The 25,915-nt window shown below is 42.4% G+C and overlaps 1 protein-coding gene across 1 annotated transcript; it reads left to right on the top strand.

The window, feature by feature from the left end:
- Positions 1-46: 46 nt before the first annotated feature.
- On the top strand, positions 47-24,967 carry Nkap (NFKB activating protein). Its single transcript, XM_090325685.1, has 10 exons — positions 47-151; positions 4,595-5,278; positions 7,409-7,489; positions 9,855-9,925; positions 10,655-10,798; positions 12,744-12,807; positions 16,540-16,649; positions 17,144-17,219; positions 21,074-21,223; positions 24,416-24,967. Exons 2-10 carry the CDS (start codon positions 4,899-4,901, stop codon positions 24,588-24,590), a joined length of 1,251 nt encoding a protein of 416 aa, XP_090181811.1. The 5' UTR covers positions 47-151; positions 4,595-4,898; the 3' UTR covers positions 24,591-24,967.
- The last annotated feature ends 948 nt before the right edge of the window (positions 24,968-25,915 follow it).

The raw sequence follows: 25,915 nt of genomic DNA, 5'->3' as shown, positions 1-25,915 counted from the left end.
GAGTTCTAGAGCCCTTGCACAGTAGGTGGAGTCGGCTGCCTAGCAACGTGCTATACAGCCCACAGATTAAAGCTGTTGTCCATGTGACCCACTGCAGGCCCAGGAACCCGAAAGCTATTGAAGAAGAAAGGTGGAAGCTGCAGCTGGACAGGTGGGGAATGTCTACAGTAGTCTTCTCTGATTTTAGGATTGGCAAGTGATGAGGATGAGAGAGTAGAACCCAGGGCCTGAGAGAACGCCTACCCCCTCCCTCCCCTGCTGAATTTGAAATGGGAATGTGTCAACCTTACCCCCATCCACTGACTGCCAGCATTTACATTTTCAGGATTGAATAGACCACGGATAACTACTTTTTTAGTTGTGCCTTTTCCTTTTGTCCAAACTGACTGTGGTGTATAGGAATAATCGATGCCATTTTAGCAATTGTCATTGGTCGGATTTTTGCCAGTCCTGGGGCTTGATCTTAGGGCCTGAGCACTGTCAGCCACAGCACCACTTCCAACTTTTTTTTTATGCGGTATTGAGGAATTGAACCCAGGTCTTTGTGCATGCTTGGCAGGCACTCGACCACTAGGCCAAACTCCCGACCCCGGAAATATTTTTAAAGATGGATCAGGGGCAGGGAGTTTGGCCTAGTGGTAGAGTGCTTACTTAGCAGGCAAAAAGACCTAGGTTCAATTCCTCGATACCACATACATAGAAAAATAATCCAGAAGTGGTGCTGTGGCTCAACTGATAGAGCTCTAGCCTTGAGAAAACACAAGGATAGTGCTCAGGCCTTGAGTTCAAGCCCCAGGACCACCCCCCAAAAGATGGATCAAGAGAAAACAGACTCATATCTCTCTCTCTCTCTCTCTCTCTCTCTCTCTCTCTCTCTCTCTCTCTCTCTCTCTCTCTCTCTCTCTCTTTTTCTTTCTCCCCATTCCTGGGGCCTGAACTCAGGGACTGGGCACTGTCCTTTAGCTTTTGCAAGCCTAGCGCTCTACCACATGAGCCACAACACCACTTCCGACTTTTTCTGTGTAAGTAGTACCAAGGAATGGAACTCGGGGCTTTGTGCATTCTAGGCAAGCACTCTATCACTATGCCACACTCCTGGCCCAAAACACATCAATTTTTAATATACAATAATCTTTTCTCTGGAATGTGAGGATAGTCATATGCCTACTGTCTGGATCACTCCAACTTCTATGTTCTAGAAATTACAGATGCCTCCCTGCCTCTGATTTAAGGACCTGGCTTTATATACAGTCTCCTTTCAACTTGGGGCATTTATTTGAGGAGCCTAGTTAGGGTTTATTGAGGATCAGAGCCATTTAGGAAAGGCACTGAAATCTAACTTTTGTTGTTATTTTTAGTCACAGGGGCATTGTGGCACTACTGAAGAAACGAATGCTCAAATAATTTTAAAACTGTGTCCCATAACGGGACTTCACCTGCTGTGTGCCACGGATTTTGTTTTAGTCCTGTAAATATTTTATAGATATTGTGAAGAGCCCAGCAGGATTTGTATCACTTGGGAGTGACACACTTCACGGGGAGGGAGAATCTCAGGATTCCACTCCCAACAAATTTACTGAACCAGACTACATTTTCACAATCCCAGGAGATTTTATGTGTACATAAGAAGCATCTATCTAAATCCTAGACACTTTAGAATATTACTACCTGTGAGTACTCTGAAGTGAATGTTCCAAGGTGGCATTCTACTGCTAAAGAAAATGTACACTTTTCTGAGTTAAAAAATGTGAACTTGGGGGAGGGGCAGGAGTTTGGCCTAGTGGTAGAGTGCTTGTCTAGCATGCATGAAGACCCAGGTTCAATTCCTCAGTACCACATACATAGGAAAAAGCTGGAAGTGGTGCTGAGGCTCAAGTGGTAGAGCTGTAGCCTTGAAAAAGTCCAAGGACAGTGCTCAGGCCCTGAACTCAAGCCCAGGATTGGCAAAAAATGTGAATTTGGGACTGGAAGTATGGACTAGAGATAGAGTGCTTGCCTAGCATGTTTGAAGCCCTGGGTTTGATTCCTTGGTACCACATAAACAAAAAAAGTTAGAAGTAGTGCTGTGGCTCAAGTGGTAGAGTGCTAACCTTCAAAAAAAATTCAAGGATAGTTCTTGGCGCTGAGGTTAAGGCCCAGGACTGGCAAAAAATGTGAACTTAAGGCCTGGGAATGTACTTTGCTGGTAGAGTGCTTGCCTAGCATTCATGAAGCCCTGGGTTTGATTCCCAGTACCACATAAGCAAAAAAAGGCATAAGTGGTGCTGTGGCTCAAGTGGTAGAGTGCTAGCCTTGGGCAAAAAGACACTCAGGAACAATACCCAGGCCTTGAGTTCAAGCCCCAGGAGTGGGACTCACCAGACACTGATGAAAGTCAGCTATACAACTAGTGGGTGGAGATGGGAGGGCGGGACTAGGAGAGAATTAGGGAACTAATGACACTGTACAAAAGGAAATGTACTCATTACCTGACTCATGTATTGCTCATGTATTGTAATCATTATAATAACAATAAATTAATTTTAAAACAATGTAAACTTAAGTATAAATCTCAAATTTTTAGAGATTATTAATTTGTTAAATTGACAGGTCTTGAATATATCCATTTATGGTGTATAGTTACCCTTTTTTTGTTGGCTGTGGGGCTTGCACTCTCTGGGCCTGGGTGGTTTCCCTGAGCTCTTCAGTTCAAGTGAACCGCAATACTCCTGGACCTGGGCGTTGTCCCCGAGCTTTTTAGCTCAAGGCTACACTCTACACCTTGGGCCACAGCAGCACTTCCAGTTTTCTAATGGTTAATTGGAGATAAGGGTCTCAGGGTCTTTAGTTCCCCAGGCTGACTTTGAACTGAGATCCTCAGATCTCAGCCTCCTGAGTAGTTAGGGTTACAGCCATGAGCCACCGCATCCAGCTTACTCATTTATTTAAAAATTATATTTTTCCCCCTAACCTTAAGTCTCAATCTTAAATATTCCTTCTTTTAGGGAGCTCCTCCACTCACTCTGTAGCCTTGTTCTATTTTCCATTACATTTATCATGTATTTCATGTTTGGTGTGTTCTGCAAGTATAAAAAAAGTCCATGGGATTTTCTCCAAAGACAACATCAGTGTTGATGATGTATTGTATATTTCTCAATAAACGTTTGTTGGCTTTATCACAATCCTTTTTTCTTTTTTTTTTTTGGTCCTGGGGCTTGAACTCGGGATCTGAGCTCTCAACCTGAGCTTCTTTTGCTCAAGACTACTGCTCTACCAATTGAGCCACAGCAACACTTCTGGATTTTTAAAAATTACTTATTTGGGGCCGGGAGTTTGGCCTAGTGGCAGAGTGCTTGCCTAGCATGCACGAAGACCCGGGTTCCATTCCTCGGTACCACACATACATAGCAAAAGGCCGGAAGTGGTGCTGAGGCTCAAGTGGTAGAGATCTAGCCTTGAGAAAGTCCAAGGACAGTGCTCAGGCCCAGGACTGGCAAAAAAAATTATTTATTGGAGATAAGAGTCTCACAGAGTTTCCTTCCCGGATGGCTTTGAATCACGATCCTCAGACCTCAGCCTCCTCAGTGTGTAGGATTATAGGAATGAGCCACTGACGCCCCGGTTCATCTCCAATTAACCAGCAAAGCCTCCAGAAGTGGTGGAGTGCAATCTTTGAGCGGGAAAAAAAATTCTAAACGATAGCGCCCTGACACTGAGTTCAAGACCTAGTACGTCCCCCCCCTCCAACTCCCCCCAAAAGTTTTGACTATGGCTAGGTGCTGGTGGCTCATGCCTATAATCCTAGCTACTCAGGAGTATAAAAGCTGAGAGTCATGGTTCAAAGTCCAGCCTAGGCAGGAAAGTTCATGAGATGCTTTTCGCCAATTAAACAGCAAAAGGCCAAAAGTGGAGGTGTGGCTTATATGGTGAAGCGCCAGCCTTGAGAGGAAAAGCTGAGGGACAGCGCTCAAGCTGTGAGTACTAACACACAGACACACAGACACACAGACACACAGACACAGACACACAGACACAGACACACAGACACAGACACAGACACACACACACACACACACACACACACACACACACACTGCAGCCGACATCCAGTTAGTGACCCACACCTGTAATCCTAGTTACTCGGGAGACTGAGTTCTAAGGATCGCGATTCTAAGCCAGCTAGTGTAGGAAAGTTCGTCAGAATAAAAAAAAAAAAGTAGTGGTATACTGGGCCGGGAGTTTGGCCTAGTGGTTAAAGTGGAGTTTGGCCTAGTGGTTAAAGTGCTTGCCTAGCACGCGGGAAGACCCGGGTTCGATTCCCTGGTACCACATACATAGAAAAAAGCCGGAAGTGGTGCTGAGGCTCAAGTGGTAGAGCTCTAGCCTTGAGAAAGTCCAAGGACAGTGCTCAGGCCCTGAGCTCAAGCCCAGGACTGGAAAAAAAAAAGAAGTAGTGCTATGGCTGAAGTGGTAGAACAATAGCCTTGAGGGAGCAGAGGTTCAGGGACAACACTCAAGCCCTAAGGTCGGCAATAATAATAACAATAATAGCTATGTTGTCTATGTAGTTTCTCAGTAAAATTTATCTTGTATTGCTATTCGTCTTTCCCTTCAGGGATTTCAAGTTTGAAACTCCTAAAGAAAGTGATGCATGCAAATTCGATTTGAGGAACTTCATTCGGAACCAGACAGTTCATTGTGGCAATTTCCTGGCCGGCAGGTTTACGTTGTTACACACGTTCCTTCTGATTGGCTGGAGCCCTCCGGCAATCGGGGGAAGGAGTTTGCCGGAGCACCCGGAACAGTCTCCACGGTTAGACGCTTGGGTGGCGCGACTTGTCAGAGTGGCGGCAGTCGTCATTCTTACACGGTAGTGAGGGCCACCTCCATGTCCTGCCGTGTCGGCAACAGCTGCAGCCATGTCTCCGGTGTCTCGGTCCCGGAGCCCTGAGTGGGAGGCCTGTGGCTCCGGAGGAAAACGTCGCAGTTCCTCCAAGAGCCCCAAGCCCAGCAAATACTCCCGCTCCCCGCGAGGCCGCCGCTCGCGTTCGCGCTCGTGTTCTCGGTCTGCTGACCGGAATGGCCTGAGCCATCATCCGAGCGGCCTCAGCCAAAGCTCCCGAAACCAGTCTTACCGCTCCCGCTCGCGTTCGCGAGAACGCCCATCCGCGCCACGCAGCACCCCCTTCGCCTCTGCCTCCTCGTCCACCTACTATGGCGGCTACTCACGTCCCTATGGAAGCGACAAGCCGTGGCCTAGCCTCCTGGACAAGGAAAGAGAGGAGAGCCTTCGGCAGAAGTGAGTGACATCTCCGCACCTTGTCTTTTTCCAGCTCCTTGTCTTGTTTCTGCCTTTCGAGACCTCTTTTATCGTTCATTCACATTCTGATGAGTCGCTTTCTGCTCTGCCTAATTTGTACCCTTATTCATCCTTTAAACAAATTATTCACGATCTTTTATTCTTCCTTTCTTCCCTAATGTTTTCACTCATTCTCAAGCCCCTTCATAATGCCCTGCTTCCAAGCTACCTCCTTTCTACTTTTGATTTATTAGTAGATATTCCTGACAGCCTTAGCTCTCTACGGCTTGTACTTGGTTGTATCATTCCAAGGGCCTAAGCTTCTTTTTCCCATCACTAACTGAACCCATGGAAAAGTAAAGCTTTATTTTGATGGGTAACACAATTAGCAGTGCCATCCAGTTTGTGGGCGTGCCGCCATTGCTTGTTGAATAAAGGAACAGATACATTTGACATTATGTGATATGTAACAGGAATGGGTTGTGGGGAATTGAAAAGGGCTTGAAACCCCTTAAGAGTTGAAACAGGAAGTGGGGGAAGAAAACCTTCACCTCACAAAATATGATATCAGTTATTGTGGAACAAGTATTCTGCTAAGTTGTAGATCAGATTACCTTGAAGAAAAAAAGAAGTCTTTGTAAAGTGATCTCAGTCTTGACCATGACAGTACATGTTTTCTAATGACAGTGACTGTTGTGGGGAGAGCATATAGTTTAAGAAAGAGAAAGGAACAGGCTTATAACATTGCTCAGTCAAAAACATTTAATAGTGATAAAAAGGACAGGTTCCAGTATAAGACTGTCTGGGTGGAGAGGGAAAGGGGGACAAAAACATGAGAAGGGGTATCAGTGTGTGGGAAGTTACCTGGAGAATGTAACTGTAACCCCTCTATATATTACTCCGACAATAAAAACAAATTTTAAAGAATATTCAAGAAAGAAAAAAGACTGAGTTTGAAACCCTTATTTGCCACTCAATAGTCGTCTTGGTAAACCTAGGAGACCTCTTGGAGCTTCAGTTCCTCTCTATTAAAAGGGGCCTGGGGCCTTGGGGATTTAACTTACTGGTAGAACGCTTGCCTATGAAGCATTTGAGGCCCTAGGTTCAATCCCTGGCACAGCCAAGTATTCCTTGAGGTATAGGAATAGAAACAATAAAAATAATCCTGAGTTGGGTTAGAGACCTATCTTGCTAAGCTAATTAGTCATAAAGGCACTCAAAGTACATTACAAAGCAAATTGCTTCTTACTGGAGACTCCAGAAAAAACATGAAAGAACTACTTGGATGATGTTGCATTTGTACATTTAGAGGATAAATTATCTTAACTATACAGATGAAACCAAGTGGCAACAGGTATGAGAATGGGACTTTGTCCTTTCTTACAGTTTAGTAGGAAATCTTTCCTCTACAACTCTTGAGTACTGAGGCTGGGCTTGAGCTCAAACCCTGGGGCTGGACTTTTTACCTCACAGATGATACTCTACCAGTTAACCACATTCCACTACTAGCCTTTTGCTGATTAATTGGACATAAGAATCTCTCATATTTGCTCCGACTGGCTTCAAACTGACATTCTCAGATCTCAGCCTCCTGAGTAGGTAGGATTATGGGTTTGAGACACAAGGGTCCAGCTTGTCCCCTTTCAGATTTTTTTTGTTCAAGTCAGGCACTGGTGGCTCACACCTTAATCCCAGCTACTCAGGAAGGTCAGATCTGAGGATCATGGTTCAAAGCCAGCTCAAGCAAACCCCATGAGACTCTTATCTACAAAAACATCAGAAGTAGAGCTGTGTCTCCAGTGGTAGAGTGCTGGCCTTGAGCACAAAAGCTCGGGGACATCACCCTGGCCCTGAGTTCAAGTCCCAGGACAGGCATCAAATAAAAACTAAATATATAGAGAGAAATCCAGGTGTAGAAGTGTATGCATGTTGACCAAGCTACTCACATGGCTGAAGTAGAAAAAAATTGAGACCAGCTATTCTACCTAGTCTGAACAACTTAGCAAGACCACATCTCAAAGAGGAAGAAAAGGTGACATATACAAGGGACATGGAATTTTGTTGAATCTGACCATATATTTAGGGAACAGTTCATCCATTGAGTTATTATTGAAATGTTTTATCTTCTAGGAGATTAAGTGAGAGAGAGAGGATTGGAGAATTGGGAGCTCCTGAAGTATGGGGACTTTCTCCAAAGAATCCTGAGCCAGAGTAAGTAGTTTTAAGTCACTTAAACATTTGTTTGAATCCTGAGTCTACTGTCAGAATTTTCTGTGTGTGTGCGTGCATGTCCTCTCTGGTATTAGAGAGCCCTTAAACCCAAGTCTTTAATTAAGCTCTAGTTTAGCTAAAGGCTGGTGCTCTACTACTTGAGGTACACTTTTTTTTGCTAGTCCTGGGCTTGGATTCAGGGCCTGAGCACTGTCCTTGGGATTTCTCAAGGCTGGATCTCTACCACTTGAGCCACAGCACCACTTCTGACTTTTTTCTATGTATATGGTATCGAGGAATCCAACCTGGGTCTTCATGCATGCTAGGCAAGCACTCTACACTAGGCCAAATTCCCACCTTAAGCTACACTTCTGCTTCTAGCTTATTGCTGATTATTGAAAATGAGGATCTTAATTTGTCTACCCAGGATGGCTTTGAACTTCAGTCCTCAGATCCTTAGTAGTTAGGGTGACAGGCATGAGTCACAGGCATCCCAGCTTTACTGTCAGAATTTTTAAATATGGAACTTTATTTTTTGGTCATTGGTGGGACTTGAACTCAGGCCTAGGCACTAACTATGTCTAAACTTTTGGACTCAACACTAGCACTCCATCACTTTGAGTCATAGTGCCACTTCTTGTAGTTCATTGGAAGTGAGTCTCACAGGGACTTGTTTTGCCAGTCCTGAGCTTGAGCTCAGTGCCTGAGCACTGTCTTTGCACTTTGTCAAGGCTAGATCTCTACCACTTGAGCCTCAGCACACTTCCAGCTTTTTTCTATGTATGTGGTACCGAGGAATCGAACCTGGGTCTTTGTGGATGCTAGGCAAGTACTCTACCACTAGGCCAAATTCCCAGCCTGGGCTGGCTTTGAACCACAAGCATCAGATCTCAGCTCCCTCAGTAACTAGTATTACAGGCGTGAGCCACCTGATCCTGCTTCTCCATGAGACTTTTTTTTGCTGGTTCTAGGGCTTGAACTCAGGGCTTTGGGCACTGTCCCTGAGTCTCTCAGTGCTTAAGACTAGCACTCTACCACTTGAGCCATGGTGCCACTTCCAGCTTTCTCTATTTATGTGGTACTAAGGAATTGAACCCAGGGCTTCATGCATGCTAGGCAAGCACTCTACCACTAAGCCACATTCGCAGCCCTCCATGAGACTTTTATCTCTAATTAACTACCAAAAAGCAAGAAGTAGAGCAAGGGCTAAATTAGTATAATGCCTTGAACAAAAAAGCTAAGGAACAATACCAGGGCTCTGAATTCAAGCCTTAGTACTGGCACAAAAAATGATTCACTGCTTGCTATTTTTCCCTCTGGTCATGGAACTTGAACTCGGCCTGGGTTCTATCTCTGAACTTTATCACTCAAGGCTAGCACTCTACCACTTTGAGCAACAGTGCCACTTCCGGTTTTCTGGGGCTTAGTTGGAGGTATGAGTCTCACAGACTTTCTTTCCCCAGACTGGCTTTGAAGCAAGATTCTTAGATCTCAGTCTCCTGAGTAGCTAGGATTACTACAGGCATCAGCTACTGCCACTCTGCCCACTGCTTGCTTTTTCTTTCTTTTTGCTGGGCTTTTTTTTTTTTTGGTCCATCATGGAGCTTGAACTCTGGGCCTGGGCATTGTCCCTGCACTCTTCAGCTCAAGGCTAATGCTATACCACATTGAGCCACAATGCTACTTCTGGTTTTCCAGTGGTTAATTGGAAATAAGATTCTCACCGACTTTCATGCTCGGGCTGGCTTTGAACTGCAATCCTCAGATTTCAGCTTCCTGAGTAGGATTATAGGTGTGAGCCATCGGTGCCTAGCTCCACTACTTGCTTTTAATGGCTTCTTGGACAGTCTATGCTTTTATTTAACTTTTTAAAATCCATGTTTTAGTACTCTAGTCTATATTTTATAATTTTTTGCCAGTCCTGGGCTTGGGCTCAGGACCTGAGCACTGTCCTTGGATTTTCTCAAGGCTAGAGGTCTACCACTTGAGCCACAGTACCACTTCTGGCTTTTTTCTATGTATGTGGCACCAAGGAATTGAACCTAGGTCTTTGTGCATACTAGGTAAGCACTTTACCCACTAGACCAAACTCCCAGCCTTATGTTTTATTAATTAAAAGAAAAATTCTTCTGCCGGGAGCATGGCCTAGTCATAATGTGCTCACCTAGCATGCACGAAGCCCTGGGTTTGATTCCCTGGAACCACATACACAGAAAAGTCTGGAAGTGGTGCTGTGGCTCAAGTGGCAGATTGCTAGCCTTGAGCAAAAAAAAAAAGTATCCAAGGATAGTGCCAGTGCCCAGGCCCTGAGTTCAAGCCCCATGACCAACAAAAAAATTCTTAAGAGCATTTTCTTTAAATTCAGCTCTGATGAACATACACCAGTAGAGGATGAAGAGCCAAAGAAAAACACTACTTCAGCATCAAGTTCAGAAGGTACCTTTAACTGTGTGTGTCCTTTGTTTGGGGTTTTTAGTTTTTGTTTTTGTCTTTTTTGGTACTGGTGATCAAACCCAGGATGTTGCACTTGATAGGCAAGTACTTTGCCAATGAGCCACATCCTAGCCCCAGAAGGTACTTTTATTTTTTTTTTATTGCAGAAGGTACTTTTAAAATATAGAAATTATTAATTAAATATTTTAAAAATAAGTTTATGAATAGTTGAAGATTATTTACACTTTGCTTTTACTCAAGTTGGCAATTGTCTTTTTCCAGTATTTCAAATATAATAAAATTGATGTTAAAAAGCATTTCCTTAGAAATTAAGAGTCTTACAGAATTTTCTGCCCAGGCTGTCTTAGTACCACGATACGCAGATCTAGCCTCCTAAGAAACTAGGATTATAGGTGTGAGCATACCTGTGCCCTGCTAAAAGGTGATGTTGTTATTGTTGTTGTTGATTGTCAGTCATTGGGCTTGAACTCAAGGCCTGGGCTTTGTCCCTGAGCTCTTTTTTGCTCATGACTAATGCCACAGCTCTACTTCCTGTTCTCTCCTGGTTAATTGGAGATAAGAGTCTCATGAGTCTGGTGGTTAATTGAACTTTTCTTCCTGGGCTGGCTTTGAACCATGATCCTTGGATCTCAGCCTCCTGAGTAGCTAGGATTATAGGTGTGAATTACTGTCATCTGGCTAGAAGGTAATTTTTATGTGTATTTACTGTAGATGAAAAGAAGAAGAAGAAGAAGTCATCTGGTCATTCAAAAGAAAGGTCCAAGAAAAGGAGAAAGAAAAAATCATCTAAAAGAAAACATAAGAAGTATTCTGAAGACAGTGACAGTGACTCTGATTCTGAAACAGACTCCAGTGGTAAGACAGCCAACATCATTTTGCAAGCCTTGCTTCAAAACTGTCTACTTCTTAAAACTTACTTCACCTCCTCTATCATACTCCTTGCACCCTTCCCTCTAAGAAATAGCATCCCTACAAGAAAATTCTTAGCAAATTTCCTGACTTTGTACCAGGTACCCCACTTATTATTGCTATGTAGTGTACACAATAATAACATTTTGCATATAAGGAAATGATGATAGAGAGCACGTGGTAAATACCATACCTGAGGTCACAGGTGGGGATCAAAGCTAAGCAAACTGACTTTAGAACGGTAATAAATCCTTGTACAAGCACATGGCATCAAGCAACTGTGGCAGTTGAACTATAACACATGTGGTGGGAAATCAGTCCATATTAGGCAAATCTGCTCCATAGAGGGGACTTTTGTTTTTTTACCAGTCCCAAGGTTTGAACTCAGGGCCTGAGCACTGTCTTTGGGCTTTCTCAAGGCTGGAGCTCTACCACTTGAGCCATAGCACTATTTCTGGCTTTTTCCATGTATGGGGTATCAAGGAATCAAATCTGGATCTTTGCTTGTGCTAGGCAAGCACTCTACCACTAGACCAAACTCTCAGTCCCATTGCTGCAGTTTTTAAAGAATCATGCCATGAATTGCTCCTATCAGGCTAACTGCCAGTTCAAATGTGGTACTCTGAGGTACATCATAAAGATCTACCTTAAAAAAATTTATTGATGCTGGGTATTGGTGGCTCACACTTATAATTCTAGCTACTCAGGCTGAGATTTGAGATCACAGTTCAAAGCCAGCCTGGACAGGGAGGTCCATGCAACACTTTACCCCACCCCACTCCACTACTCAGAAGTGGTTTTGTGGGCCGGGAGTTTGGCCTAGTGGTAGAGTGCTTCCCTAGCATGCACGAAGACCCGGGTTCAATTCCTTGGTACCACATACATAGCAAAAAGCCAGAAGTGGTGCTGAGGCTCAAGTGGTAGAGCTCTAGCCTTGAGAAAAGTCCAAGGACAGTGCTCAGGCCCTGAACTCAAGCCTCACAACTGGCAAAAAAAAAGTGCTTTTGTGGCTCAAGTGGTAGAGTACTATCCTTGAGCTGAAGAGCTCAGGGACAGCACCCAGGCTCAGAGTTCAAACTCCGTGACTGACCAAAAAAAAGAAAAAGAACATTTTCCTACTTAACTAACATGTCATTAATTCCCTCAGTAAGTTAGTAATTTCCTAAATCATGTAATCCCAATATGACTTTAATTTCTATGTTCCCTATAGTTAGTACAGTTTCTAGAAGATTGAAATAAGTGGTAGAATTGATTAATTTTTCTATAACAACAAATAAAATAGCAATAACCTAGTTATATACTGAAAATATTGGGGTTTTAGAGTATGTGTGTGTGTACATGTGTACATATGTATGCATATGTGTACGTGTACTAGAATTTGAATTCAGGGCCTGGTCACTGTACCTAAGCCTTTTTGCTCAAGGCTAGTATTTTGCCATTTGAGTCATATCTTCTGAATTTTTTGGGGTGGTTAATTGAAGGTAAGAGTCTCACATTCAGCTGGGTACTGGTGGCTCACTTCTGTAATCCTAGCTACTTAGGAGACTGAGATCTGAGAATTGCAGTTCATAGCCAGCCTAGGTAGGAAAGTCCGTGAAACTCTTACCTCCAATTAACCACCAGAAAACTGGAAGTGGAGCTCTGGCTCAAAGTAGTAGAGTGCTAGCTTTGAGCTGAAGAGCTCAGGACAGCGCCCAGGCCCTGAGTTCAATCAAGCTCTACAGCCAACAAACAAAAAATCTCATATTCTTTCCTGCCTACATTCGTTTCTAACAATGATCCTCATATGTCAGTCTCCTGAATAGCTAGGATTAAAGATGTAAGCCATTGGCTCTCTGTCTGGGAATTTAGATTTTAAAACTACGTTCCAATTGTGTGTTTTAATTTGCAGATGAAGATACGAAAAGGAGAGCAAAAAAAGCTAAGAAAAAGGAAAAAAAGAAGAAACGTAAATCGTAAGTTTTTCTTTTTTTAAAGTAAAGGCATATTTAAAATTAGGTTAAAATAATATAATGACCCCCCCATTTGCCTATCCATACTCCCTCAGTTATTTTGGAACTAATTCCAGATATTGTTCTGTCCACCAACAATTTATTACCTTTCTCTAAAGAGTAGGCATTGCTTGAAAAAAAAAAAAGCAGTGCTACTAAATCAGGTACTGGTGACTCCTGCCCATAATCTTAGCTAATCAGGAAGCTGACATCTGAGGATAACAATTCAAAACTAGCCTGAGCAAGAAAGTCCATGAAGCTGGGCATGGGTTGCTCACACCTGTTATCCTAGCTTCTCCGGAAGTTGATATCTGTGGACCACGATTCAAAGCCAGCCAGTCTAGGCAGGAAAGTCAGTGAGACTCTTTTTTTTTTTGCCAGTTCTGGGCTTGAGCTCAGGGCCTGAGCACTGTCCTTGGACTTTCTCAAGGCTAGAGCTCTACCACTTGAGCCTCAGCACCACTTCCGGCTTTTTTTTCTATATATGTGGTACCAAGGAATCGAACCCGGGTCTTCATGCATGCTAGGCAAGCACTTTAACCACTAGGCCAAACTCCTGGCCGTCAGTGAGACTCTTATCTGCAATTAACCACCCAAAATGCCAAACAATATCTGGTTCTCTCTTTTGCCATATAAATAGTCTGTGATGACATTGTCTAGATAGAGTAGACATTCATTCAGATTGATGTATATTGATAGTTTAATTTGAATGTTCTTTCTTCATTAGGTAGAATAGTTCTATAAGAAAAGTTCATCAGCCAGGCGCCAGTGGCTCACGCTTGTAATTCTAGCTACTCAGGAGGCTGAGATCGGAGGATTGTGGTTCAAAGCCAGCCCAGGCATGAACATCCCTGTTACTTTTTTTTTCCCCTGAGCTGGGACTTATCTCCAATTAACCATGAGAAACCGGAAGTGGAAGTGGTGTTGTGGCTCAAGTAGAAGAGGGCTAGCCTTGAGCTAAAGAGTTCAGGGATAGTGCCCAGGCCCAGAGGTCAAGTCCCAGGACACAAACACACAAAAAGGACAGAAGTTTGGCCTAGTGGCAGAGTGCTTGCCTAGCATGCACAAATACCCAGGTTTGATTCCTCAGTACCACATACACTGAAAAATCTGGAAGTGGTACTGTGGCTGGTGGTAGATCACTAGCCTTGGCAAAACCCAAAGACAGTGCTCAGACCCTGAGTTCAAGCCCCAGGACTGGCAAAAAAAGAAAAAAGAGCTTACTCGCAGTAACTATATAAATACCCTGAAAGTACAGATTGCAGAGGAATGTCAAGATAATTGCTTTTTTTCTGTTTTATGAATTTTCAGAATAATGAATAGGCTTTTTTTTTTTTTGCCAGTCCTGGGCTTGAGCTCAGGGCCTGAGCACTGTCCTTGGACTTTTCTCTAGGCTAGAGCTTTACCACTTGAGCCTCAGCACCATTTCTGGCTTTTTTCTATGTATATGGTACTGAGGAATCGAACCCGGGTCTTCATGCATGCTAGGCAAGCACTCTACCACTAGGCCAAATTCCCAGCCCGGCTTTTTCTTATTATGAGCCCAAGGATGTAGATATAGTTGATATATTTCAATTCACTGTACTCAAAATTATTTTTATGTTCAAATTGATTAAAGTGGAGAGAGTGTTCGAGTTTTTTTTTTTTTGAGAACAGTTACTGGGGTTTGAACTCAGGCCATTGCACTTGCTAGACTACATGAGCCATACCCCCTGCATTTTTTTTGCTTTTTTGATAGGAATTTTTGTTTTGCCCAGGCTAACCTGGATATCATTCTTCCTATTAATACCTCCCTCATAACTGGAATAATAGGCACATGCCACCATTCCTAAGTTTATCAGTAGAGATGGAGGCTTTGCCCAAGGTGACCTCAAACCAAACCACAATCCTCTTCATTTCCCAAGTAGTGAGTAATAAAGGTGTCAGCCACTATGCCTAACAATTTCAATTATTTTTGCCAGTCCTGGGACTTGACCCCATGGCCTAAGCACTATCCTTGGGCTTTTATTTCCCTCACAGGTAGTGATCTGCCACTTGAGCCACAGCACCACTTCTAGCTTTTTTTTCTATGTATGGGATACCTAGGAATCGAACCCAGGTCTTCCTGCATGCTAGGCAAGCATTCTACCACTAGGCCAAACTACCAGCCCTAGCAATACTAATTTTTTTTTTGTCAGTGGTTGTAGAGCTTGAGCTCAGGGCCTGGTCACTGTCCCCGAGCCTCTTTGTGTTTAAGGCTAGCGCTCTAACCCTTGATCCATAGGATCACTTCCGATTTTTGAGTGGTTAATTGGAGATAAGAGTCTCACTGGGACTTTTCTGTCTGGGCTGGCTTGAACCATGATCCTCAGATCTCAGCCTCCTGAGTAGCTAGGATTACAGACATGAGCCACTGGCACCCAGTGTAAAAATCTATTTTTAAGCTCTTTTGTTTCTATGGTCTTTCTCCATGAGAACTTTATTTCATTGTTTTCTTAGTAAAGTATTATTTAGTTAGACTTTTAAGACTTAGCAACTTTGAACAAGCCGGTAATTCAAATAATTTTTTGTAAGTCATGGGGCTTGAACTCAGCATGGGCAGGTCCCTGAGCTCTTCAGCTCGAAGCCCCTGCCCTACCCCTGGGCCTGGATGGTGTCCCTGAGCTCTTCAGCTCAAGGCTTCCACCCTAACCTTGAGCCAAGCCCCACTTCCTGTTTTCTAGAGGTTAATTGGAGATAAGAGTCTCAGGACCTTTTGTGCTGGGCTGGCTTTGAACCTTGATCCTCAGATCTCAGCCTCCTGAGTAGCTAAGATTACATTTGTGAGACACTCGCCCAGCTCAAATAATTTTATCAGGTTTTTCATTACCTTGAAAAAACACGATGCTTAGCCAGGCACTGTAGTCCTAGCTATTAGCGGGCTGTGATCTAAGGATCTAGGTTCAAGGCCAGCCCAAGAAGGAAAGTCTGTGAGATTCTTTTTTCCAATTTACTACTAAAAAAAACTGAAAGGGGGCAGGGCCAGAAGTGTGACCTAGTGGTAGAATGCTTGCCTAGAATGCACAAGGCCCTGGGTTCAAGTCCTTGGTATTACCACATACACAGAAAAAGCTGCTAGTGGTGCTGTGGCTCAAGTGGTAGAAAGCTAATCTTGAGAAAGCTCAAGGACAGTGTTCAAGCCCTGCGTTCAAGCCTCAGAACTAGCAAATAAACTGAAAGAGGGGCTGTGGCTCAAATGGTAAGAGTGTTAGCCTGGACGAGAAAAATTCAGAGACTGCTAAGGCCTTGAGTTCAAGCCCCAGAGTGGACACTTTAAAAAAACCAAGTTATCTAATATGTGGCTATTAGATCCAAACAGTACAAGAGTGTGGACTCAATATTTGTGTACCTAATACTATGGACATGGTATTGGAAATATAAACACAATTACATAGACATAAGAATTTATGACTCTATAGACATAATATTTTATTGCATTGATTAATATGTATCTATGACACGCAAACACTCAGCCTAATTTTAATTATGTTCTAAAATCTAAGTGCCAGTGATTGTATATAGAGATTCCCTTCTTGAATACTTGTTTGTTTTTAAACAAGTCATTTGAAATATGATTTAAAAATCAATGTTAATAAATTCTTTAATAAAAAAAATCAACATATCCTAAAACATGGGAGTGTTTAGTGGATTTTTTAAATCAAATTGTAATTTCTACAGGAAGAAATATAAGAAAAAGAAGTCTAAGAAGAGCAGAAAAGAGTCTAGTGATTCAAGCTCAAAAGATTCCCAAGAAGAATTCCTGGAGAATCCCTGGAAGGAACGAGCAAGTAGGTTCTTCTGATAGACTTTTTGCTCAAAACAGGTAAAATATTGAAAGTAACTGGTTAGTCAGAATGCAAATGTGAGCTGTGGCTTAAAGTGGTAGTTCCCCTGTCCTTAAACAGAAAAACTAGGAACAGTATGTAGACCTTGAACAGACCTTGAGTTCAAGGCCCATGACTAACAAAAAAAATCAAATTTAGCCAAGTACCAGTTGGCCAGTGGTTCACACTTCTAATCCTAGTACCCAGAAGGCTGAGATGTGAGGATCACGGTTCAAAGTCAACCAGGCAGGAAAGTTCATGAGACTTTTAACCTCCAGTTAACATCAAGGAAACCAGGAATGTGGCTGTGGCTCAAAGTGGTAGCACCAGTAGTACCTTAGCCTTAAGCAGAAAGTTCAGGGACAGCCCAGACCCTGAGTTCAATACCCATGATAACAAAAACAAAAACAAAAAAAACCCAAAAAAATGAAATGTATTTCTGAATATCTTTCCTACAGAGGCTGAAGAACCTTCAGATTTAATTGGCCCAGAGGCTCCAAAAACACTTGCCTCTCAAGATGATAAACCTTTGAAGTAAGTAGCCGTGTTTTCATTCATTTATTCATTTATAAGTGGCTAAGTACAAGGGGATTAATAGAGAGAGTGGCCATTAAAAGAAACAGTGGGTTGGGCCAGGAGTTTGGCCTAGTGGTAGAGTGCTTGCCTAGCATGCACAAAGACCTAGCTTCTATTCCTCCGGTACCACAAACATAGAAAAAGCTAGAAGTGGTGTTGTGGCTCAAGTGGTAGAGCTCTAGCCTTGAGAAAGCTTAAGAACAGTGCTCAGGCCAAGCCTCGGGACTGGCAAAAACCAACAAACAAACCAAAAAAAAAAAAACAGTGGGCTTGAGGTAGATGGCTCAAGAACAAGGTTAAAGTGGAGCAAAGAGAACACTTCTTACTTCCATGCAGGAGATGAAGTTACCTGCTGCCTTTATTTATTTATTTATTTTTGGCGCTGGAATAAAAAAATCAGGTTATATAGCAACTCTCAAAATTTTAACAGTATATCTGGGTAGCCAAAGTGGGTGTTACTTATTATTCTAAGATATAGAGATGCTGGGCTGGGAATGTGGCTTAGTGGTCGAGTGCTAGTCTTGAGTACAGAGAGGCTCAGGGACAGTGCCCAGGCCTTGAATTCAAGTCCCAGGACTGGGAGGGGGGAAATATATATATATATTTATATATATATATGATATATAAATATGTATGTGTGTATATAGTCTCTGTCCCCCTCCCCCAAACAGAGATAAGAGATTTTGGGCTTTTCTCTTGATAAACTCGGGTTTTACTATCTACCCATTTGTAGGGAGTTGCCAGATTTTTACCCTTTCAGAGAGTGTAGTTGTAGATTGCCAGACTCACTTAAGTACTCCCCTCCCCCCCTGGAAACTTAGCATGTAAACGGAGGGGGAGCTTAACTACTTTGTTAGTTGCTTCTGGGTTTTATCTTTTGAGTCTGGCTTCTACTATATTTAAAACAATGCTATTGGGGCCGGGAGTTTGGCCTAGTTGTAGAGTGCTTGCCTAGTATGCAGGAAGACCCAGGTTCAATTCCTCAGTACCACATACATAGAAAAAAGCCAGAAGTGGTGTCGAGGCTCAAGTGGTAGAGCTCTAGCCTTGAGAACATCCAAGGACAGTGCTCAGGCCCTGAGCTCAAGCCCAGGACTGGCAAAAAAAATGCTATTTCTTTCTCACCTATCTGTTACATTTCCCCTAAAACAACTTTGATCCCTTTTTATCTTAAATGGGGGGGGAGGAAAGGGGGTGGAGGAATGGGAGAGGAAAGAAGAAAGAAAGAAATCCTGTGTGTATCCTAGGGTATGAGTAGGAGTGGGAATCAGTTTGAGCATTCTTTTCCTGTAGCTACTGTGCCTCAAATTCCCCCTGAGGGCCTAAGAACCTAAAATGTATTTTAGGGGAGAAGAAAGGGTGGGGTTTCTGTTTTTCTGTAGCTGCTTTATTGCTGGGGCTGTAGACCATTCCTAGTCTGGGACCTGATCTCTCCTCTGCTCAGTTTGTCAGAGGAAAAAGTAGTCACCTATCAGATGTCTGAACTGCTATCCAGTAGCAGTGTTTTGGGGTTTTTTGGACAGTCCTAGGGTTTGAACTCAAGGCCTGGGTACTGGTCTGGGCTTCTTTTGCTCAAGGCTAGCACTTTACTTGAGCCACAGCACCACTTCTGGCTTTTTGTGTTTGTATACTACTGAGGAATCCAACCCAGGCCTGCATGCATGGTAGGCAAATACTCTACCACTAAGCCACATTCCCAGCCCAAGTAGCAGTGTAGTTTTAATATCTAAAGTCCCTTGCAAGAGTCCAATTCTGGTGGCTCATGCCTCTCAGGAAACTGAGATCTGAGGATCATGGTTTGAAGCCAGTCTGCGCAGGCTTCTCCAATTAACCACCTAAAACCAGAAGTGGAGCTGTGGCTCAAAGTGGTAAGGTGTTAGCCTTGAGCAAAAACACCCAGATTCTGAGTTCAAGTCCCGTAACCCACCAAGAAAAAGTATTTTAATAATATGATAAAATACATATTTTATATATATATATATGTATATATGCACACCCCTTCCAAAAAGTATGGCTGTGAACTATCTTTTCACAGATTCCAACTTTGCTAGACTACTACAAGTTCCTTGTACTTACTGCACAGTCTTCAGTCTTTAAATTTGTTTCTTTTTCCAGTTTTCCCTCTCTTTCTTGCTCCCACTTTTTTAAATCTTTTGTCAGTCATGGGACTTGAACTCTGGAACTGGGCACTGTCCCTGAGCTCTTCAGCTCAAGGATACCACCCTACCCCTTGAGCCACAACCTTACTCTCTGTTTTCTAGTTATTAATTTGAGATAAGAGTCTCACGGTCTTTAGTGCCCAGGCTGGCTTTGAATCACAATCCTCATTTCTCAGACTCCTGAGTAGCTAGGATTACAGGCATAAGCCACCTCACCCGGCATGCCCTCTTTTATTTTCACCTCAATTTTTTCTTGTTAAAATCCTTAGCCACCTTTCATAGTTCTTTTCAGAAGGAGAGCACTTAATGCTGATTCCCAGTACTTGTCTTCCACAAGAAGTTGTGGTTTCTATACCTGTTTTGTTATTGTTGTTGTTGTTTGTTTTGTGCTGTTGTTGTTGGTGATGGTGGTGTTGGTGGTGTTGGTGGTGATGGTGATGGTGGTTGTGGTTGTGGTTGTGGTGGTTGTGGAGCTTGAACTCAAGGCTTGGATGCTGTCCCTGAGCTCTTTTGCTCAAGGCTAGCACTCTACCTCCTTCAGCCAGAACACCACTTCTAAGTTTTCTGGTGTTTAACTAGAGATGAGTCTCACAGACTTTCCTGCTCAGACTGGGTTTGAACCTGGATCCTCAGGTCTCAGCCTCTTGAGTAGCTCTGATTACAGGTGTGAGCCACCGGTACCTGGCTCTACCCTTGTTTAGTCTCCCAGCATTTTCTATTTCTTTTATGAGAAGTGTTACATGTTTAACTTGTATTACAACTGACACTAATGTCAATTCTACAAGGACAGACCTTTTTGTTCTGAGTTGAATAGATAAGAAATATTTAGAGTACCTTTGAATAAAAAAATATGTAATTATGCTTGCATAATAATAATAATAATAGTCAAGGGTCTAAGATATAAGTAAATTAGAGGGCTGGAAATATGACTTAGTGATAGAGTGTTTGCTTGCGAGGCAGGTTCAATTCCTCAGTACCTCATAAACAGAAAAAGCCAAAAGTGGCACTGGTGCTCAAGTGGTAGAGTGCTAGCCTTGAGCAAAAGAAGCTCAGGGATAGTGCCAGGCCCTGAGTTCAAGCCCTAGGACTGACAAAAAAAAAGAGTAGGGCGGGGAGTATTGCCTAGTGGTAGAGTGCTTGCCTAGCATGCAGAAAGACCTGGGTTCGATTCCTCGGTACCACATACATAGAGAAAAGCCAGAAGTGGTCAAGTGGTAGACCTCTAGCCTTGAGAAAGTCCAATGACAGTGCTCAGGCCCTGAGCTCAAGCCCAGGACTGGCAAAAAAAAAAGAGTAGAAGAAAAAAATAAAATATAAGTAAATTAGAGACTTTTGTTGTTTTGAAGGGAAAAAGGAGAAAAGCAGAGGCAACAATGTCAACACCTATAAGGATAAATTAACCCACAATTATAAATCATAAATTACAACAATTGTTTAGTTCTTCCAAGTTAGTTTTTCTGTAGGCGATTACTAAACAGGTGCTAGTATAGTGTTCACTAATTAAAATAAGGTACTTCCTATTAGATTTCTTGACATAGTCCTCAGTACTATTATTCCTGTAATGTCACCGGTGTTCTCTCTAGATGATGACATGCTTTTTATATGACATGCTAATTGTAATGAACCTTTCCTGACTTCTGAATTACTTTGCAGCTATGGCCATGCTCTGTTACCTGGTGAAGGTGCAGCGATGGCTGAATATGTAAAAGCTGGAAAGCGTATTCCACGAAGAGGTGAAATTGGCTTGACCAGTGAAGAAATTGCATCATTTGAATGTTCTGGTTATGTAATGAGTGGTAGCAGGTATGTGTTTAGACTTGAGTTCAGTTTCTATGATTAGTCCTTTTCCTCCTTCATTTCTACCAGAATTATGTATTATTGATTGATTTTTATTAAGTGACTACTTTTTAATGGAAAAGCTAGTAGAAATACAGGTTTGATGATAGCTGTATTGATATAAACACACTTAGCTACACTTTCAAGTATGCATGAAGCTGAACTATATCTCCAACTTAAAAAATGGGGCCGGGAGTTTGCCTAGTGGCAGGGTGCTTGTCTAGCATGCATGAAGGCCTGGGTTTGATTCCTCAGTACCAAATACATAGAAAAAAGCTAAAAATAGTTCTGTGGCTCAAGTGGTAGAGCTCTAGCCTTGAGAAAGCCCAAGGACAGTCAGTGCTCAGGCCCAGAGTTTAAGGCAGGACTGGCAAAAAAAAAAAAAGAAAAAGAAAAAGTGATATTTCAGCCAGGCTCGGTGGCTCACGCCTGTAATCCTAACTACTCAGGAGGCTAAGATCTGTGGATTGCAGTTCACAGCCAACCTGAGCACTAAAGACTGTGAGAATCTTATCTCCAATCAACCTCTAGAAAACCAGAAGGGGCATTGTAGTTCAAGGGGTAGGGTGGTAGCCTTGAACTGAACAGCTTAGGGACAGCACCCAGGCCCAGAGTTCAAGCCCCATGATGGTAGAAAAAAAAAGGAAGTGATATTTCCCTTGTACTTTCCTAGCTCATATTTGGTATAAATATGTTATCCACTAAAAACATAGTTAAGATCAGCTATTTATAGTAGGCCCAGTGAGAGTGTGGCATTTTGGCAGTTAGCAAAGCAATTTCATTAAACAGTGTCCTTACAGAAGAGATGGCAAAGGAAGAAGGAAGGAGGCGTAAATAGTATTAAGACGAAGTTGAATTTGGAATTCTTTTTTTTTTTTTGCCATTTGTAGGGCTTGAACTCAGGGCCTAGGCACTGTCCCTGAGCTATTGAACTGAAGATTGAAGTTCTACCACTTGAGCCACAGCTCCACTTGAAGATTTTTTTTTTGCTTAAGTGGAGGTAATATCACTGACTTTCTTGCCTGGGCTGGCTTTGAGCCTAGATCCTCAGATCGCAGGCTCCTAAGTAGCTAGAATTACAGGTATGAACCACAAAAGCCTGGCAAATCTGACATTCTTTAGATAACTTTTTTTTTCTGTCAGGGCCTGGGCACTGTCCCCGAACTCTTTCGCTCAAGGCTAACATTCTGCCACTATGAGCCACTGCTTCATTTCTGGTATTTCATTTGGGTATAAGAATCTCACAGATTCTTCCTGTCTGGGCTGGCTTTGAACCATGATCTTCAGATATCAGTGTCCTGAGTAGCTACAATTACAAACATAAGCCACCAGAGCCTGGCTTTATAACTGTTTTCAAATGGTATTGGAAGCCAGGTGCGTGATGGCTCACACCTGTAATCCTCGCTACTCAAGAGGCTGAGATCTGAGGTTCTAGATTCAAAGCCAGCCCTGGCACAAAAGGACCTGAGACTCATCTCCAGTTAACCTCTAGAAAACGGGAAGTGGGGCTTGGCTCAAGCTGAGTTCAAGCCCCATAACCCACAAAAAAAAAAGAATTTGAAAAGTAGGTAGGCTGGTTGCTGGTGGCTCATGCCTATAATCCTAGTTCTCAGGAGAGTGAGATTAGAAGATCACAGTTCAAAGAAGCCAGCCTGGTCTCGAGAGTCTGTGAGATTCTATCTGTAAGGAACTACCAAAAAAAAAGAAAGAAATGGTATTGGAGGCAAGTACTTGAAGAACCCCTGAAGCACATTGAGAACCTTGGAATTCTGAGCACCAACATTTGAAACAACAGTTCAGAGCATTAGTACAGTAAGACAAGGAAAATGAACTAAAGGTACAAAATTTGGAAAGGGATACAACACATATTTTTGTGATTGATATGATTGTTTTTAGAGAAAGTCTCAGCGTCAGGAGTCCAGGCCCTGAGTTCAAGCCCCATGACCAACAAAAATAGATAATTCATTTCATAAATGGAAGGACAAATTCTAAGGTGGAATACAATCATCTTATAATTACAGTATTGGTAATGAGAATATGTAAAGAATACATAAAACAACCCAAAAGGAAAATGAAACAAGCATTTCCAGCATTTGAAATGATGTGGCTCATCAAGATCTCTTGTTGCTGTATACGAGTATACTGAATACTAATGGCTGTATACATTAGTACACTTGGAGAACAATCCAGCATTATCTTGGAACGTTGAACATTGATATGTTCTGTGACTCAGCAATTCCAGGCAGCTTAGGAGAAAAATATTTGCATGTACCAGGAAACACACACATGGATATTCATCATAGCATCATTTAAATACTTAGTACTTTTTTTAACCAGTACCTGCATTTGAACTCAGGGCCTTGTGTTTGCTGGGCTGTCACTTTGAATTAAGCCTCCAGTCTGGCTTTTTGGCTAGCGATTTTGGAGTCGTGAGGACTTTTCTGCTCTATCTGCCCTTCTGTCCTGCCAACCTCGGCCCCCTGAGTAGTTAGGATTACAAGGGTGAGCCCAGCTGTATGCACAGGGCTCATTGTACTCTGAGTAAACTCTTATTTCTATGATTCCCCCATATGGCCACTCCTCTGCCTTCCTGTCTTATCCTTAACAGTTTTGTATAAGATTGAGTGTGTGTGTGTGTGTGTGTGTGTGTGTGTGTGTGTGTGTGTATAATGCAGCTTTTCATGAAAATTTTCCCTCTAAAAGAACAGACCTTTGACTCCACTGGCAAAGTTTCCCTCTGCCTTTACCTCAAATATTACTGATCTGACTTGAGCTGAATTCCTTGTTGATAGAACATCTGAGATCATTATTTGATCATTATTTGAATACTAGAAATGAATCAAAGGACACATCAACAGATAAAATTAGTGATGATCTAGCCAGGTGCAGTGGCTCTCAGCCTGTAATCCTAGAGGCTTAGATCTGAGGATCACAGTTCAAAGTCAGCCTAAGCACTAAAGTCCGTGAGATTCTAATCTCTAGTAACCACCAAAAAACTGGAAGTGGCGCTGTGGCTCAAGGAATCAGGTGATAGCTTTGAGCTGAAGAGCTCAGGGACAGCACCCAGGCCCAAAGTTCAAGCCCCATGACCAAAAAAAAAAAGAGAGAATATTTTATGAAAATATTGAGAAATTAAGCCAAATATAAAATTGTTTCTAGGCATCGCCGAATGGAGGCCGTGCGACTGAGAAAGGAAAACCAGATCTATAGTGCTGATGAGAAGAGGGCACTTGCGTCTTTTAACCAAGAAGAGAGACGGAAGAGAGAGAACAAGATTCTGGCCAGTTTTCGAGAAATGGTATACCGAAAGACTAAAGGGAAGGATGACAAATAAAGAATTTCCTGACTTTTCAACAGACTTTTTAACAACAATAACATTCATGGATTCCACCCATATACACACAAAGTATGCTCTGAGCAAGCTTTCAATGCTACCGTGCCTTCTATTTAATTTTTTCAGTCCTTCAATTAAAAATGGCTTCTTAGCTAGGCGCTGGTGGCCCATGTTTATAATCTTAATTACTCAGGAGGCTGAGATCTGAAGATCTCAATTCAAAGCCAGCCTGAGCAGAAAAGTCTGTGAGACTCATCTCCAGTTAACCACCAAAAATCTGGAAATGAGCTGTGTCTCAGATGGTAGAGTGCTAGACTTAAGTCAAACACCTAGGCCCCAACTTCAAGCCCCAGGACTGCCATCAAAAAAAAAAAGAATTATTCTTTTGTATTCATACAACTTTCATCATTTCATTGGGTTGTTTAGATTGCCATGAATTTCTGGCTGGAAGTCCAAATTATCAGTAAAAATTGCAGCCAGGTACCAGTGGCTCATGCCTGTAATTTTAACTACTCAGGAAGCTGAGATCTGAGGATCACGGTACAAAGCCAGCCTGGGCACGAAAGTCCATAGACTCTTAAGTCTAATAAACTACCAAAAAAGCTGGAAGTGGAACTATGGCTCAAGTGGTAGAGTGCTAGCCTTGAGCAAAACAAGCTCAGGGACAGTGCCCAGGCCCTGAGTTTAAGCCCCAAGACCAGCATCAAAAAAAAAAGTAAAATTCCTTTGTATTAAGAGAAATGACATGCAGAACAAAGGAGCTGGATAAGAAACTTCAATAATTTTATTGGCACTACTTCAGGTCCACTGCCGCCCCATCCACAACTTGTGGGGTATTACCATTCTTCTATATTGAATATGTTAGAAACTGACTAGATAAAAATGATATTGGAGGTTACTTTTCTTAACATGAAGGTTTTACTATAAAAAGCAAATCTGGAATTTAAAAACTGATTCTATAATACAATCTGGTCTGGAAATAATGTTTAAGTCTCTACCTCTAAAACCAACAAAGAAACCAAAAAGCAAACTCACAGATTTGTGAATAGTCAGTGTTTTAAACTTAATACATTAATATTTTCTGGAGCTGATAGTGTAGCTTAGAGATCTTTTGAGTTCATTCCCCAGCACCAAAAACAAAAAAATACTTCAAGCCAGGCACCAATGCTCTGCTGAACTACTCAAGAGGGTAAGATGCCCTAAGGCCCTAAATTCAAGCCCCAAGATGAGCACCACAAAACAACACCACCACCAAAAAAAGTTTTTTCAAATATTAATTCTTCAGAAGTCTATTGCTGTGCCAATGTAGGTATATTAATTCTAAG

This window comes from Megascapheus bottae, chromosome X (genome assembly GCF_031878675.1).
Source record: "Megascapheus bottae isolate mThoBot1 chromosome X, mThoBot2.hap1, whole genome shotgun sequence".
NCBI lineage: Eukaryota > Metazoa > Chordata > Mammalia > Rodentia > Geomyidae > Megascapheus > Megascapheus bottae.
This window is presented reverse-complemented; position numbering and strand designations above follow the sequence as displayed.